General features: G+C 42.7%; 1 protein-coding gene across 1 annotated transcript; it reads right to left on the bottom strand.

Moving 5' to 3' along the window:
- Positions 1-1,807: 1,807 nt before the first annotated feature.
- RhoGAP93B (MyTH4 and RhoGAP_KIAA1688 domain-containing protein RhoGAP93B) lies at positions 1,808-18,359 on the bottom strand. The gene is made up of 14 exons (XM_036816730.3): positions 17,834-18,359; positions 16,684-16,774; positions 7,634-8,034; positions 7,442-7,524; positions 7,201-7,378; positions 6,755-7,095; positions 5,002-6,124; positions 4,083-4,931; positions 3,876-4,019; positions 3,640-3,820; positions 3,458-3,574; positions 3,262-3,385; positions 2,996-3,150; positions 1,808-2,930 (listed from the first exon to the last, which is right to left on the bottom strand). The coding sequence occupies exons 1-14, from the start codon at positions 17,851-17,853 to the stop codon at positions 2,706-2,708; spliced, it is 4,032 nt and encodes a 1,343-aa protein (XP_036672625.2). The 5' UTR covers positions 17,854-18,359; the 3' UTR covers positions 1,808-2,705.
- Positions 18,360-18,383: the final 24 nt, after the last annotated feature.

The raw sequence follows: 18,383 nt of genomic DNA, 5'->3' as shown, positions 1-18,383 counted from the left end.
TCGGGCGCTTATTGACTGCCAAACCACCAAGCCAACCCTCTACCTCCCCCCAAAATCGCACTCCCACTCGGCGGGTCGGTACGTTTGATCGAGTAATTGTTAATCACCCCTTATCGGTATCGTTACCTGGTTTCGGCTCTCTGCTACTGTTCAGTTATTATATTCTGTTGATTGTTGTTGTAAACAAATTAAAATTACCAATCTCTCTCTCGCTCTATTAGGCCCCCAATCTCCTCCTCCACAGCCCCCCTTTTGGGAGGTGGTGTCCTTCCCTTCGGTAAATATCGCTTTGATTGAGTAATCGAGTTGGTGCTATGATTTCGGCGATGGTGCCGTCTCTTTCTGCTTTTCGGGAACAATATATGCGTTTGTATAACTGTAGTTGTGGATAGGTATTTCGGGGTGTCTTATCAGTTGTACTCGGGCTCCTCGTAAAGCCTCCCAGATGATGGATTACTTCTGATTTCGGCCTTTGGGTTGGATGATAAAAAAAAGCAGAGCTCATAAATGCTTCCAATTGTTGTTATTGTTGCTGAATCAACAAAATGACTCGATAGATATAGATACCTCTGTGATATTGTTTTTCAGGTCGCCCCCAAAAAGTTTGTATCTTCGAGATAAGTTTCGGGTTTCGAGGAGTTTCGGGGAACAATGGAAATCTTTAGTTTCAGATGGTGGAGAAAATGCCATGTTTTCATTTCACACGATGCATCCCTATTAAAACATTTAATATGGGCTGTAATATGGTGACTGTTGGAAATTCGTCGAGCCAAGTTCGAAATCTAATGACTTCATTAATAAATGACTCAATTTCAAGTGATTTAACAAATTGCAAAGAACAATTTTAGGGGGTTCTTCGTTTGAAAAGGCTGTAAACTACAGTCAGTCGATTGACGATTAAGTTTTTATGGCACCTTAAAATAATAAAATAGTCATACAGAAGTTTCCAAGAACTTTACATGAATAATATGAATAATACAAAAGTCATATGATCTTTGATGGGAACGTATGCACTCCAAAATGTTTGTCAATTTTGTTCAAATAATAAGCGAAATACCCTATTAGTTAATTTAAGCCCCCAGAATACAAAGAGATTAAAGTATTCCAGGAACTAATTTATGCAAAGTCGACTTTCAAAGATATGGAAGAACTCTATACTCCCGAGTGCACTTGTAATCCCCGGATATAACACTTCACCGCTTCATCATGAATAGACACTTGTTCTCTGCTATCAGACAGTCAGTTGTGTAATCCCCGACAAAATCCCATCGACCGACAAGATATAACATTTTGCACCCGGCCATTTGCACCTGACGGCCATTTTGTGACATATCACAAGGTGAGTATTCAAATTGATCAAAATGTGAATGGTTGGAATATGGAGTAGGGAGCCATCAATGGTAAGGCAGTAACGACCATTCAATAACTATTTTGAACTTTACAAAAAAATTAAACCGAAAAAATGAATAATGAATGGTGGTAAAAAGTACACACATCAAATTCTCTTGAAAAGAAAATCGTTTTTCGGTGGTATGCGATAAGTAAATGCGCCCAATTCGAGACATTGACGAGGCCTACAGCCCCAAAACAACGCTGTTCGATAAGGTGCCATGGCCTGGGGGGCTTATGGTCGTCAAGTGACGCTAAATTATTAGCAATTATCAGAAGACAAACGGTTTGAAATGACTTCGAAATTGGGCATAAATATTCCCCGCACGCATTAATTGTAGGAAAGGAAGCGCTGGCTGAATTTATAATCTCTATATGGGCATGTGTTCCGATAACAAGTTGTCAAAATGTTCTCCAATTCCGTTTTACATTTATAACTTTATTCGATCCACTTCGAAAGTTGCGGTTTTCAATACATATTTATATATTTTCAGTTGACTTGTTCTCCATGAAATTGCGTTGGATTTGAACATTGGTTTATCGTTTTATTTTCATTGTTTTATTTTTGCAAATGAATAAATATTTTGTATATAGCACTACGTTGGCTGCAAGTAATTAATAAGCAGTTTCTTCATTGACCTCTTATTGCATTTGATTCACTTATTTCTCTCTCGGTTCTCCATCTTAATCTTCCTTTTTCATACAGTGTACATCATAATATATAGAGTTTAATTTTATTTATCGTTAGCTTTATTTTATAACTATTTATAGGCTTCGCATGAAGTTGTTCAAGGTTTGCTTTGCTTCGCATTGTTTGAGAGTTAAGAGTTTCTTTGAGTATTTGCTCGCTTGCTTTGATTTAAATTCCATTTAAAGAAAAACAACAGTTAAAATGCAAAATAAATTAATTCAACTACAATTTGAGACATAACTAGGCATGCACACATTGAGCTTTCTGTTTTGGATTCATCTTTCAGCTATTTTTGGTTTGAAAAAGCACTACGAGTTACAAGATCTTCGAGTATTTGTGGTTGTTGTTGCCATTGTTCTTAACAAGCTTCCTAGACATTACAAAGTAAAATTAAATCCAAAGACGTTCGGTTTTGGTAGCAGTTAGTAAGAAAATTCGAGTAGCAAAACGAGTTAAAGTTAAAGTAGGAGTTAAGATTAATCTTCCTTCATCATCATCCTTTGTATAAATACAAATTGAGTTTAAGTTAGATTTGGTAGGTAGTAAGTTAGGGTAGGTTAATAACGTTTACATATTGGTAGGTTGGTAGGTAGGTAGTTGCTAATTGCGATTGGCCAACAATCCATTAGACCAGGTTGGCCACGTGCGTCGTGTCCATGTGCTGTATGAGAGTGCGCATGAAGGACATCTCTTTGCGCGCGTTCTCCAAAATCACCTTGGGGTCCTCGGATGTGCAGCGCAGACAGTTGGGCGCAAACACCATGGCCAGATTCGAAGAGTCCATCTTGGTGCAACTCACCACCTCGGATATGGAGAATTGTTGCAGGAAATGTATTAGATACGTTAGAACCTGAAGGCAACCAAAGATATTAGTTAACTTATTTGCGCACCTCATTTTGTTTAATAAAAACCCACCAGCTGATTTATTTCGGGCAACTTATTAACTATTTCTTTGGCTTTGTCGGGATCCTCTGTGTTCACGCAATCCTCGTAGTAGGCATCCGGTATAAGCGGATCGTACAGTTCTCGGTACCACAGCTTAAGCAGACTGGCTGGCGCATGTGCATCAACTGGGGAATGGGATCCAATGTTAATATTATATGGTAAAAGAAAAATTCTAAAAACTTTGACGAGCTCCTCGTCATATAGAACTTTAAAAGTCGGTTCAATTAATCTCTTACCTAATGTGTTTTTATAATCAGGAACATCCCACCGATCCAGGCGATTCTTCATGCAATTGACCTCATCAACATCCGCAGAGACGCGAAAGATTCCTTCAGTCTGCTTTCCATTGAGTAGCAAGACCTGAAAAGTTAAAAAGTATATTTATAAATAGAGTTAACTATATATTTATGCTCAGATATATTATTAACATACATGCTCTGAAAGGGTGGTCTGTATCCAGGGCAGCTTACGGAATGGAAACTTCTCTTTTTGCAGCTCCATCACCTCGGATAGCGTGTTGCCAAACATGCTGTTCCTCAGGATTTGTTGCTGAAAGTTGAGGTTTTGAATAATATTAAAAAATAGTTCTTAATTTTCCGAATGATTCTAGTTACCCGCGCCTGCTCCACCTCATCCACAGTTGGCTTTTTGGCCATACGTCGTCCACTGCTCCCTATGCGATCCAAGCGACGACAGCACACTGTGGCATAATGCGAGATTTGCACATGGATGGGCCACTTGCTCACCTCCATGAAACACGTGGCAAATGAGGGATCCCGATGACGATTGACATAACTGGGAGATTTGGAGTTAATGAAGATTCATTGATTTTATAGTTTTAAATACTCACTTGAGCAGTGTGGGTTGAAATGTGGGCGATGGGGGTACATAGGACAGACAGATGGCCATCAGTTCCCAACCCCGGATGAGTGAGTCTCGCTTGGGATTCTCTGTCGTTTGGCGACACAACTGGACATACAACTCATCTCTTAATCTGTAAGGAAAGCAACATTTATGTATTGTATTCATATTAGTTTATATAGGTTAAACAACTCACTGCTGTTGTGGTAAGGATGCACTGATAATTTCTATGGCCACCGAATTCAATGTCATGCCTATGCGCGCCTTGCGGTCCGCCATGTAGATCTGGACCAGCTTGAACAGCTCGATGGCCGTTTTCTTGTCCGCCTTGTCCCGAGACAGAGCCAACATGGGTCGACTGATCGCCTCCGCTGTCCAACTAAGCATGTCGCGCACAGACGCCTTCTTTCGGAAGATTCCCTTTGAGTGGAGATTCAGATTGTCGGCAGCAAACTTCTCGATATCACATTCTTTCATGCAGGCTAACGTTGGTCCGCCCAGGCCCATGCCACCCATTCCAGGGGCGCGTTCGCTGGGTGGAAAGATCTGCTGGATGGTGGGCTTCAGCGAGGGAGGGGCCATCTTGTGACCAGGTCGGGAAAGACTGGCTGGCGTTACACTGCCCACCGTGGCCTGCTGTTGACCAGCAACGAGACTGTGGCCATGGCCGGTCTCTTCTTTGGATGATGCAGCTGGTCCCGATCCCTGGTGACCGGCGCCAGCTAGCCGCGATATCTGCCGGTTGGGAGAGGGCAGGGTTTGCGACTGCTTCTGCTTGGCGTCGCTTGGTTCCAGGTGCAGCTGCTGCTGGTGGGGCAGCGACGGCGGTGGAACGTGATGACCATGACCATGCCCAGTAAAGGGCGGCGTGTTGGAGTAAAGCTGCTGACCGTGATAGCCGCTTCCGGCTGAGGGGCTGTGCGATACAGTGTCGTAGTATGAGATCTGGTAACGGGGCTTTGGCTTGGGAACGGTGGGAGTCGGAGCCGAGGGTTCTGTGGCATTGACCCCGATTCCCTCTAGCACAGCCTCCACGTTTTCGGAGCTAAAGGAGAGATAAAAAAATTCAGTTAAATAGGATTGGTAACATATTGCTAATTGTTAACTCTACTTACATGTCCTCCCTTCCGGCGGGATCGTGCGGCGGATACATGTACGCGTAGTAGGAGACACTGTCACCCATATTGGCGTAGTCGTCGATCATGCCGTAGTTATGCTCGAGATAGCCGCCATGCGTGTCCGATCCCCCGTCAGAGTCCTCGTTATCCGGCTCGTGGCCCGAGAGCGAGTGCTCCGACTGGCTGTCCGAGTGGTACGAGTCCGAATCGCCGCCATCGCCACCTCGGTACTCATAGCGTCCTGACAACTTTGCCTGCTCGATGATGTAGTGCTTAAGGGGCAGCAGGTGGGGCATCTCCTGGTCCCAGTTGGTGTACAGGGGCGAGGTGTTCCCATTGTCGTACTCCACGTCGCTATTGTCGGCCTGCTGGTGGTACGGGTGCTGCTTTGAGCGTCGCTTCTCACCGCCTGGCCCTCCTCTTCCATCGCCACTGCCTCCTCCCACATGGTAGCCCCGTTTGTCCAGACTGGAACTGGCACTGTGTCGCAAAGAACTCTGCCCGGGATAATGATGAGACTGCGAACGATTCGCTGTGGAGTTGTTTGACTTCTGGCGCTGGCGGGCGGAGTCGTTGGATCCGCGCGACGAATGCGTCAGCAGGCCAATGTTCTCCGTATTACCTCCTGGCGAAATGGGCCCCGCTTTGCCCAGCGAAATCCTTTCCAGACTCAGCAAATCCAGGCTTTGGCTCGGCTCCTGCAGCCGTGGTGAATGCTGCAGCTGGGGCAGAGCACTGGTGGCACTCGTCTTGGCCTGGCGCGAGCTCTTCGTCTGCGGACTGATAGGACTCTGTGGACTGGAGTCGCTCGAGTGCTTCTTGTGGCTGCTGCTGCCGCTGCCCGCCGTACTGGTGGCCGTGTTGCTGCCACTTGCCCCACCTCCACCCGGTCCTCCTCCACTCTTGGTGGCATTCGTGGTGTGACGCCGGCGCGAGAGTGGCGTGTTCTCCACAGACTTGAAGTACTTCTCGTGCATGGAGTCGTCGCTGGCGGCTCCTCCGTTCGCCGCTTCCGCGCTGCTCTTGCGGTAGGATTTACTGTGGTGGCCGGCGGCGGCGGGATTGATGGAAGAGGACATGAAACTGCCCGAGCGGGCCAGCGACACCTTGTATTCGCGATCTAAAACAGGATAGGAAAATGTAACAATTCCTACTAAGAATTTTTTTATAGCTGTATTCTAATTAAAGTTCCATTTTTGCTAATTTTGCTAGATTTAAGTGTACTTTTTCATCCTAATTTAATTTTTTCTGTTTTAAAAATAGTCATAGTCCAATGCATTAATCCAATTCTGTGTGAATCCAAACATTTTTTATTGCCTAACACAAATAAACACTTTCACTTGGCTAAATAAAGTGATCTCGACAAAAAAAAACCTTTTGGATGTTATTGTTATACGATTTTAGGACTATATAGAAAGTCGATGATATTAACTGCAATATCAATAAAACTTGGAAAAACACAATGGTTTAAATAGTCTTTTAAATACCGCAACGATTCCTAAACACAACAAATGAACCATTTATAAATGATATAAATCAGTGTTCGGCAGGCCATTAAGTGAGCATAGGAAATAGCTCTGCTCAGCCTCTACTTGTACACGATTAACGTACAACAGCAGCATACCGACCGCTGATTTATACTCTTCGACCATATTAGATATCTCTACTATCTTATTAGAAACGATTTCAGCGGACGAAGTGAATATCCATACGAAGTAGATATCCATACGAAGTAGATTTGCATTCTTACCGCCTCCGTAGGACTTGCCCACTGGTGCTCCAGTGCCACCACCTCCTCCGGCACTCCGCTGTGCGTTCCTCTGCTGATGCTGTTGTTGTGCGTAGTTGTATGGGGCAGCGGGCGCTGCATCCGGCGACATCTTCTTCTTCTGCGACTGGGGCGTGTGAATGGAGTGAGTGGGTGAGGCGATGTCCGACGACTTGGAGGAGTAGCCCTGCAGGTGGTTGGGCAGCAGCTGATGATCGAAATACTTGTCTCCATAGCCACTGCCACCGGCGTAGGATGAGGATGTGGAGCTGCTGCCATGCGGTAAATTATGCGAACTGGTGCTCTCTTGGAGCATCTCAAAACTGCAAGGCGATCCGTAACCCAAGCGCAAGCGGAGATGGAAATGGGGGTACACAGAAGCGATTTAAAGCCGATGAAGTGATGGAAACCAAACCTCAGCTACTTACGCTCCATTATCCTTGCCCCCGCCGCCTCCCCGTTGATGCTTCTGCAGGGAGCCCAGGCGCATGTTGTCCGGATGTTGTGACCCCGGAACGCTGCCGTCATTGAAGCGCCTGTAGCCATGCGCACTGGACAGACTAGAGTCGCTGGACTTGCCCGATTCCTTGTACTGATTGCAGGAGTCTGTCAAGTTGAAACGGTGAGGAGATGAGTCACCGGGAAGTAGGGGTTGAGCAGAGCACTCACCTTGCGAACGCCTGGAGGCATAGCCCTGCGGATGCTGCGGCTGCTGCATATCCATCGAGCGGGATGAGTCACCCGTGCCGACGCTGAAAAAAGAGGCCCAGAATGGAATGTAAACATAAGTGAGATGTAAACAAAAGTGGGAGCAGGCCCCAAATGGGGTTACTCAACTCCACTAAACTCCACTAAACTCACCGAAAGCTTTGGCGGCCACGTGGACTAGAGATCACTTCGCTGCTGGTTAGCTTCTCCTCGGAACTGGCCACCGTGCCATTGCCTCCGCTGATCCGCTGCTGACCACGTCCCTTCTTATTCGGCCCCGACATGGGTGAGGGTTGCTGCTGCTGCTGCTGGGGAGGATGTTGGACCTGTTGCTGCTGCTGCACCTGCTTTTGGGGCGTGGTCTGCTCACGACGCTCGCTGGGATCGGTGTTCTGCTTGAGCGTCTGCAGCTTGGCCAGCGGAATGATGTCGCACTTGCTCGGCCGGTGCCACACGGTCTTCTGCGTGGCCGCATTGTAGTAGTAGAACCGCTGGGTATTCGTATCAAACAGTTCCCACCACTGCGATGAGTCGGTCCGCTTAATTGCCACATCCTGTAAAGCGAGAACGGAACGGGAATGAGTTACGGATTGAGGCCGGGAACGAGAACAGAGCGCGGTACGCGTGGCGAAATTAGTTTGGATCGTTGACATCAGATCGGAGAGAGTACTCATGTGTGTGGGATTGTGTGGGTCGGCTCGTTGTGGACATGGAATTGAGGATAGGGGTCTGGGAGGGGAGCGACACGTGGGCCGCGAGATCAACGTGCGTTTATTAGATAAACACTCATAAATATGCCCTGAGGTGAAGTTAAAGTTGAGCGATAAATATTTCCCAACCGGATATTCTTCCACCTGTTTATGCAGATCAAGCACTACAAAAATCGTTTATTCCTCATATGACCAACCGAAAACCATCGATGAATTCACTTCTTATCGGGCATTTACTAATCGTTTTCAGAAAAATATAAGTATGAATTCAAATGTTCAGTGGCCCAGCTTGGAGAAATCCTCTTCTTTAAAAATGTTGCAATCTATTTTAAAAATGGTCTTATTTCATACCACACAGATTTCATCAACCCATATAGTTTCCTTTTTTAACTTTAAATGACAAACACACACTCATCTTAAGTGATCATCGTTATTTTTAAAAGTGCTATTCAGATCTTGTGTTCCCGAAAAAACAACAAGAATATAGAGGTTATCGCGATCTTGGTTCAAACACAAGTGAGTTAATCAAGAAAACGATTACTGGCAGTGATCGTTTTATAGATTTTCATAATTAATTCTTGTATAAAGGGAAGGTATTTATTTTACAAGTTTAGGAACAAGGGCCACGTTTTAATGACTTGTATACAAATGTTTATAATACAGGTATATTACAATACTTTCAATTGTAAATTTCCAATTAATTTTTCATTTTTAAAATACTACTATCTTTACTGATAAGTTGGATTCTTGGATTTCCATGAAACCTCCGAAGAGTCCAAGCATATTGTACATTTTTAAGACACAAAGATTTCGGCACGTTTCAACATCAGTCTCATAAACGTAGTTTCATCAGAAGTGACACCGGACCCAATGACATTCAGCTCTGGCTTTGGCAATGATGAGTTTTCATTCCGCTAGTGCTTTGGAGGCTCCATTGTTGTCGTTGCTGCAGCTCTGCCTTTATCCCTCCTCTTGAATTATACAACAATTACACAAAAGCTGATTTATTTTGGTATCTCAGCTCGAGAGCTTTTCTTCGGGCTTAATCAGCAAACTCGAGAGCACAAAGAGTGCGAGTGAGTGAGTGTGTGTGTTTATAATCTGAATCTGAAGGGTTTTATCAGCCGAGTAAATACAACAAGTGCTTGACAAACAGGGATTCTCGACGGTTCCTCTACTGCATTTTTCCAGCGGGTGTGTCAGTGATGGGAAAGGTATTTATTTTACAAGTTAGGGGACTAGGACCGCTTCTTTATGGTATGCATTCATATAAATGTTATACTATATTATAGGTATACTATACTATTGGTGTACTATACTATAATACTTTTTTTAAATCGGAAATGTCTTTAATATAAAATATATTTTTTAAAAATTTTAATGACTTTCTGTTGGAATTTTGTATTATTATTTGTAATATAGGTATGTTATAATACCTTTTCTTTGAACCAGAGAAACTTCAAAATTTATTACAAAAAATGTTTAAATATCAATAACTTTCGGTTGGAACTCGGAATTAGTTCTTAAAATATAATAAATATATTACGAAATGAGATAATATTATAAATATTAGAGCTCGCGCTCCTTAGAACATACAGAACTACAATGCCTAGTCGACTAAGAGTGGTTTCACCACAAATACTTTGATGCATTCATTAAAATTATATCTGTTTTTAGATACACAATACCTTTATTGTCTGAAACATGTAGGTACAACTATTACTTTCTGCTCTCCATCACTGATTTAATCCTCCCTTTAATATCTGGCCTTGTTGGCGAGGCGCGTGTGCTTAATCCGCTCCATCTCGCTCGCTCCGCTCTCCCCATCTCTGTCTCGCCCAGAAGTCAGGGTTATTTCTGCAAAATGCATGCAGTAAGAGCAGCAGCAGCAGCAGTAGCAGCAGTAGCAGTGGCAGCAGCAGCGCTGACCTTGAACTTTTGCGCTGCAGATGCGCCCACAGCCGACGACGACGACGGGAGACCTCAGCTTCAGTTGGAATTGCCAGGGCCAGCTGGGCGATGGGCGAGGGGCGGTGGGTGGTTCCTGACCCACGCCCCCTTTTAAGCCAGCTGCCTGCAGGCGTTTTAGTTGCTTTTGCTTTTTTGCTTTTGCGGTTGCAACTGGCCACCGATGGCAACAACAATAACAGCCCCGCCCACCGCTCAACGCCCATCGCCCATTGCCCATCTCGCACCCCGCTGCAAATGAAAGCTTTCGGCTTGGCTGCTTTTCATTTCTGGTTTTCATTTCCATTTCCAAGCGGAGCCCCCCGATTGCGTTGCATGTTGCATAATTTGTGGGCGCAACCAGACGACGATTGGTAGTGGGCGGGGCAGGGGGCGTGGCAGGGGAGGGGCTGGGAGCAAGGCCACCCAGTGGAGATGGGCCACTCAGTTGCCATGTCGCCTCGTTACGCTTTTCGCATTGTTGCGTTTCCAACTGCCAGTCAGTCAGTCACTCAGTCAGTCAGTCAATCATTCAACCCATCCAGATCGTCCACCCCGCCTCCAGTGAACCGATTCCCCACTGCCTCCCAGTTGAAAGCGAGATGGACTATAAAAAGAAACATCAAGCGACTCGACCTCATTTGTGGCCTTGTACAAAATTCCAAAATTTTTTTGTAATTATGGAATATGAACAACAATGGGGGGAGATGAGAACGACTGTGGCCTACATCTTAATCACAAAACAGTCAGCTGAAATTCGCCATTGCACATACTTTATTTGTTAGTAGGTGGTTTATAATCAATTAATTAAATCACTACCTTTTGTATTGCATTTTCATTTACATAATTTTTGTCAGCTCATGTTTTAATTTTGTATTGGTTTTTTATTTACTCATTTGAATTCAATTTATATTTGTAATCATTTAAAGTTAATTTGACAAGTGCACATTTTAATTAATTTTTTAAAGGCGCATAGTCAAAGTTTTTAAAGTACCTTATAAATATTGGCTTGTTATTCATTTGTTATTTTTTAGGCAACCTTTTTATATGTGTGCTTTTCCAATATTTGCTTATGACGTATGCGTTTAATGATGTTTAACGTTGATTAACTTTGAAACCGTTAGTATATAGAAAAAGTCAAAAGCCTCGTGCCTAGCGGAAATGTTTTGGCATTTCGAATGAGGCAGTCAACATGATTTTCTATCAAAAATGTTTATACTCGTCAAATCTGCATGGATTAATGTGTCGGAATGTTTTACCTATACTATATCCTGTATGGTTACTCATACGCCCTGTGGCGAAGACCAATACTTCCTCAAAAGCGCTGGCAAATATTATTATATCGATATGGTTTAATTGGAACCCCATTAGTTTCCCAATTAAATCGAAGCGTTATGTATACATCCCCGGAGTAATGCATTCCATTTCGTTATCTGCTGCTCAATTTGCCAACCATTGAATACAACATGTGGCATGTGGAGATGTGCGTCTGGCGCTTATTGAAAAACAATTACAACTTTTAATCAGCGGCAAGTGGGTCGATCGGGGCGAAAAAAGAAGCGAGGCACGCACAAGATTTCTAATCGAGTTGGGTCTAGAGTTCTCCGTATACAGAAGACTATGGCCGAGGTCAGTTTCGGACCGATCTACTCTTCCTTTCATCTGTGAATCATGCAGCGAAAAAACAACCGAATGATATTAAACGAGACGCAGACATACTGAAGTAGAAATAAACAGAAAAATCTAGAGGAATTTTGTGTTGCCCCTCGGTAAATTAGGTCATCAACAGAGCGAATTTTGAAGCCCAGCGCAGGTCCAAAAATAGAACCCATGGAGGCGCGATAACGTCGAAACTACGGAACGGGCCTCTCTCGAAATTTGAATGGAATGTGTCACCAAACTGGGAACCAATGAATGGAATTGAATTGTTGTTGAATTTAAGCAAATATTGATCTGACTCCAATTCAAAGAATGCTCACTTCTCTCTTCGAAAAAGCGCACAATCGCCCATAACTTTTTCCAGACGAAAGCACTAACAATTAAGTAGCGCGATTTATAGATTACGGCAATGCAGTTATGGATAAGTTGGGCACATGTTTCACATTCCCGCGGGGGAACTGGAATGCAGATCTCTGAGAAAACTAATTCAAATACTTATTTATAGATCAGTGAGCAGCCTAGTCTAAGGCTTATTTATGATATGAGTGCTATTTTATAGGTCCACCATAGTTCAGCAACCCAAGAAATAATTGAAAATCAGACATAACTCAGCTGCAGATTTTGACAAATAAAGAAGAATGATTTGATACTATGAGGAAATCAATACTTTTCCTATTAAATCTTAAAACTCGGGAGGTTTCCCACAAAATGTGACTAAGTACATCTGGGCACAAACTTAAATCCCAAGTCATTGATGTTGCATCAACCGCAGACAGTCCCCCTCAAGGGTATTTAAAAATGTTAATGCACTTTAACCTGCAAGACGCTCCGAAAGACGAAGTTCATTAGCAATATTTATGCACATTTAATTGACTTCGTAATTGCTTTCAAATTGTGCCAGGCAAAGCGGAAGAAGTCGGTATTTAGCTCTGCCAAAAGCACACTTTGGCCGCAGAGACAGGAAACCAAACTTTGCCCAAGAAGGCAATGGGCGATAGATGGCCAGCCGAAGAGGAGGAAGACGGGAGGTAAGGAATACCTTAAGTCTGGAATCATAGATAATGCATGACATGCATATTCAGCAAGCAGGTATATGAATATTGATTTTATGAAACCAAGTTAGAAAAGACAGATAAACTCGGTACATAAGAAACTTATTAATAATACTTGGCACTAAAATATAAGTGTTTTATTACGATTTTATGAAACCAAACTTGGCACTAAAATGGAACTATTATTTGGTTAGAAAAGGGTAATTTTAATTTAAATATTTTTAAATGTTAAATTAAAAATATTTATTGTTTTGGGTACAGTAGAGTAATAAAAAACAACTGCAACTGTTCTCGACAAATTATAATGTGAAGAAAATAAAGTAAATCATTAATCACCATATAAGAATTAAAATAATCAAACCCTAAATATGGAATACACATCTAGTAACTAGTGTTTTATAATCTTTGTTTTGGAACAGTAAATTTATATTGATTGGAGTCTTTGAGCATGGACTCTAATAAAATGACAACCTTTTTAGATCAAATTAACACACTTTATCAAGATAATATTTTTAATTGAAAGGCATTTTCCAAGAACTTTTATAGGTCTTACATCCCCGAGGTAGAATAAGCAACAAAGACCACAGTAAAATTGAAATATTTCGACGATTGCGTAGCATAAGACCCTCCATTGAAGCGAGGAAGGCCCAGATCGAGGTCCGACCGTTTTGGAGGAGGCGCCGCCGCATTTGGTTGCTCGGGGGATTGCACCACCCCATCTGGAGGGGATTGGGGTGGTAGTTGGATGACGCCGGCGGACGCACGTGAACATCCATCCAATCCATCCAATGTTCGTGGTCGTCGCCACTCCGGATTCTGGTTCGGCAGTCGAGGTCTTGAGGCGGGTTTCGTAATGTGAAACACGAAACGAGCAATGGACGTGCAACTTGTGGGCAACTTTTCTTTTCTGTTTCTCCCTGCCAACCGGAAGTTTTACAAAGGCAAATGGGCAAAAAAGAGACAAAAAACAGTATGAAAAAGTTGACAAAGCCACGAGGGGGACGGGGCGGTAATTTCGAGTTATAATAAAGAGCTGAACAAAAAAGTAGACGGTGTCCCAACAACTGTGAATAAATTTCAAATCACGTACAATGAATGCAGCAGCGAGAGTTGTTGGTGGTTGTAGTGGTGGTGGTGGTGACACCAAAGAGAGCTCAGCTCGGCTAAAACAAAAAGCGGCAAGTTGGCCAACAAGCAGCAAAACCAGAACAGAATGTCGCTAATTTAAAGCATGTTAGAAAGGAGCGAGGGTGGAACAATGACTACGGAAAGGGGTGCACCGCCGGTGGGCAAGGCAAGGTGGTGCAATCACCCCATCTTTAGTAATGTCTTTTTCACGCCGCCCTGCATAAATTGTGCGGATTTTATGGCGCAGTGAAAAGGATTCACTTCCTCTTCGCCACGAGGGGAGCGGCAACAATTGCAGTACATGCAATCAGATACTGAATCGAGGGCAGGCTTTTATAGACCTTATCTGCTACTTCGCCAGGCAGAAGAATGGAGACGGAAGTGTCGACTTTACGCTGCTAATTCACAATAGACGCTCCGGAATCGCAACTTTGGTCTACTCGAAGTTGCAAGGAATAACTATGAAATCAAGTTGAAAAGATAGGTTACAGTGGAGACATTTTTTAAAATCTTTATTTACTTATTAAGGTACTTAGCCTTTAAAACTTAGTAAAAACATCATCATAGCTTGTATGTATGATAGTTATAATATTTTAAAATATGTTAAAGACGAGTTTTAAAGAAATCATAGTATATACATACACATGTGTTTAAGTTAAAACAAGTATTTTTTTTTTTTTTTTTTAAGTATCATTTTCTTTAATTTTTGAAAGTAAAAATCTATAAATATTTCAATAATAGATGATGCATATGCCCTCTTATTTGGGAGAGATCACTGTAGCTACTCTATTCATTGACCGCAAACCATCATTAATTAACCCAATGATGAAGCCGTTGAGAACCAAGACCATTGATATTTACCTATATTATGGTTTTTGTTATCTTCTCGTCTCTTTCGCTTTTTAGCCGAGAGCAGTGTTTATGTAGGTGGTGGTAGGAGTAAGAGGGGGGTGCACAATGCGGATGACGTAGTCGATGACTCAAACAGAGAGTGAGAGTGACAAAAACCGAAATGAAATGCACATAAATAAACACTCGAAGAGCGCAAAGAGAGAGCGATGGCTTTGCTGCAGTGCCTTTGGGGGGGAAAGAGAAAAGGGAGGGGGAAGAGCGGAAGAAGGGTCGCAGGACGAGCAATAAATCATGGCGTCCAAGCGGACATTACGCCCACTTACACTGAAAGAAATTCTTGGCTTGGTGTTAAAATTTATTTATTACAATTGTTTTAAATAAATTGAATTAATTATATTTCAATGGTTGCTTGACAACACTTCATTGACAAGATTTGTAAATTAAATTATATTTCGGATTTCAAAAGTTTCCAAAACATGTAACGCTAGGATACATCCAAATAAATAAATAAATAAATAAAGCTTACATTTTGGACTTTGAATAAATGAACACTTACAAATTCAAGTGAAGTTAGCCATCACTTTGAGGTATTTTATGAAATTAACTTCATTACGAATATGAGTTTTAAAATTCAAACACAGTTTTTGCTCGTCTCACTAGTTTTTCCAGTGCAGCTCCGCATGCAAGCCTTTTCATTATGGAAGCAGGACATGCACTCTATCGCTCACCAATACCTTCAGCACACTCCTGGCGATGTGTGTGCAATCAGGAGCGAAACGAGGACATTGCAGGCCAACAACAAAATCAATGAAATTTTCACTACTTCCTTTAGGAAAAGGTAAAATAAAAAGCCAAAGGAAAGGAAGAAGGGTGGCCTCGATAGCTCGTCTGGCCGATGTTTGCCTTTCGGCTTCGTCCTGCAGGCGAGACCAAAGTTATTAGCCTGCAACACCTTTTGGCGTTGCCGCATTAGCCAAACAGCATAGAAAATGTGAAAAAAAGCCAAGCATTTGAGCAAACATGCCAGTGGTTTTCCTTTCAAGCTAGTCTGAAAGGGAAAAGTTTCGCCTTAGATAGGGAAAATATTTGCACTGAGGCATGAACAACTGCAACATTTCCTCCTTTTACTCGGCTGTTATATCAGAACGGTTATGATGATGCGCGCATCATTCGGTAGTTATTTTAATATAATTAACCTTGGTCACGCCACTTGGCGAAGTGGGTTACGAAAAATTTGCAAGCCAAACACAAACAAGAAAATTGCGCAAACAACTGACCCAGAATAGTAATTAAACAACTAGCCGCACAACAAGTTACTCATCTAATCAATGAAGTAACAATCGCGAGCGGGGTCATTGAACTCCATAAACATGAGAAGATCTTGTGTTGCGTAAGATGATAAGATAAGTAATAACTGTCCAAATAGGGCTGATATTCGTGTTATAAAAAAGTCTTGCTCCTTACATAAATGTAAATAAGTCGATAGATTTCCATAGGAATCCGTACTCTTTGTAAAGTATCTAATATATCAAGAGTTGATACATTTTTGGTAATATAAGTCGACAAATTTATTAAGTAATGACAATTTTTCAACCTTTTTCTGGTAAAAATGTACCTTACTTTTTAAGCCTAATCCTTTAATATTGTAAAATCAACTCTCATCCCAAATTTCCTGACGATTTAACTAATGTTATGGAGACAAATACGTTCTTTCTCAAATTTATGTTTTTGTTTAAAATGGAGTGGCCTTAATTGGTTTGAGTTGTGTACTTGTTCTTGGAGTCTGTTTAAAACTTTATTTTGGGAAAGTGTTTTATAGATATATGGACTTTCAGATATAGAGATATGTACTTACTTCTGGTGGATCCCAAACACATTCGCCCGTGGTGAGATTGGCGTACATGTGCTCCTTGGTGCGCGGCTCGATGATTTCTACCCATTCTATTCTGCTGGTCCGGAGCGGAGATGAAGATGGAGATCCGGAGAGGGCGAGAAATACACATAAATAAGACATAAAATGCGATTGCTTCTATTTTCGAGCGGCCGACAAAAGCATCTCAGGAATGCCAGCCGAGTTTTTTGAGCACGGCAAAGAATCTGAGATACCAAAAACTTGGTGAAACACGCCCTCAAAAGCGGCAGCAAAAAAACAACAACAATGGCAAAATCCCATGGCAAACAAATGTTTCATTCAATATTTCAGGGCATTCATTGAGGCAAATTGATAGAAGGAAGAAAAAAAGTTTGACCAAAATCGTCATTGTGCGTAGTTTCCAAATGTGTGTGTGTGTGTTGTGTGCCGGTTTTCCCCCATTCAATTGGGCTTTTCTCTATGCCGACAAACATATTTAGTCAAACCGTATCCGGTTTTTCCTTATTTGAAAATTGCAGTCCTTACACACACACACACACGCACACTTGGGCGAGAATGGGAGTTGGGAGAGAGTGAGTGAATGAGGTGAGTGCGAGAGGGTGCAAGCACTCTCTCTTTGGCTCTCTCTTTTTGGCACATTTGGCGGCCGACGCTTGTTGCCGCGCCTTGCCAGAAAATCGATTTTGCAGGCGCCTGAGGCCACGAAAGAGCCAAAAAGTGCATAAATCAGGAATTTAATCAAGGTAAAACCAAACGCACGCGAGAGGAGAGGGGTGGCGTTGCCACCCACTCACGCACTCTCACGCACACACACACATGGGGAGGCAAACGCAGCTGTCCGAAGGCGGCTCCTTCTCCTCTCTCTCTCTCTCTTCCTTCTCCCCTTCCACGCCCACTCCCTCTCCTGCTTTGCCACCCACCCATTCGCACTGCATGGAAATTTTCTGCATTCAAGACAACAATTTATTTAACAAAAGCATCTGCAGTTGGTCATTGTTGTTGCTGCATTTGCTTTCTTAATAAATTGTATACACAATTTCGACATTCGCGTTGTCTGGAGATTGCCGTTGTTGTTGTTTTTGGTTGCTGCCGCCGATGGTAGTTGTTGTAGTTGTAGTGTAACGGCACACACCTTTCACAACTTGAACTCATTTTTTTCTGCTCTTTATTAGGGGGCTGCTGGTTGTTGTTGTTGTTGCTGCTGGCGGTTTTCTCTCGCCTTTTGTTGTTGCTGCCTCCTTTTGCTATTTCTGCTGGCGCTGCTTCTTGCTCCTTTCCTTACACACACGCAAACACCCCGAACGCACTTTATATATATAAATATTTATATATATATATTTTCCTCTTTCACTTATTTTCGTTTCGGTCGCGGCGGCGAAAATGCAATTTTCTTCTCAATTGATTTTTTTCTACACACTTCGCACTCCTTTTTTACATGCGTGCAGTTTTTGTTGCTGCTACCGCTGCTGTTGTTGTTGTTGTGACTGCCGCTGCAGTGCAACTTGAAACACTTTCACATTTATGACATAATTCACTGGCCATATTTTTGCTTGGCTCGGCGTTTGTGCAACTGCATGTTCCCAGCGCTGATTTAAATATTTATGCTGCAGTGCGTGCAAATTCGAACGCGAGACGTTTTGGTCTTGTTCATATGAGTCGCTAGAGTAAGGTGGCCGTATCAA

The sequence above is a fragment of the Drosophila suzukii genome, chromosome 3 (genome assembly GCF_043229965.1).
Source record: "Drosophila suzukii chromosome 3, CBGP_Dsuzu_IsoJpt1.0, whole genome shotgun sequence".
In the NCBI taxonomy this organism is placed as follows: domain Eukaryota; kingdom Metazoa; phylum Arthropoda; class Insecta; order Diptera; family Drosophilidae; genus Drosophila; species Drosophila suzukii.
Note: the sequence above shows the minus strand (reverse complement) of the source record. Positions and strands in the feature narration are given on the sequence as shown.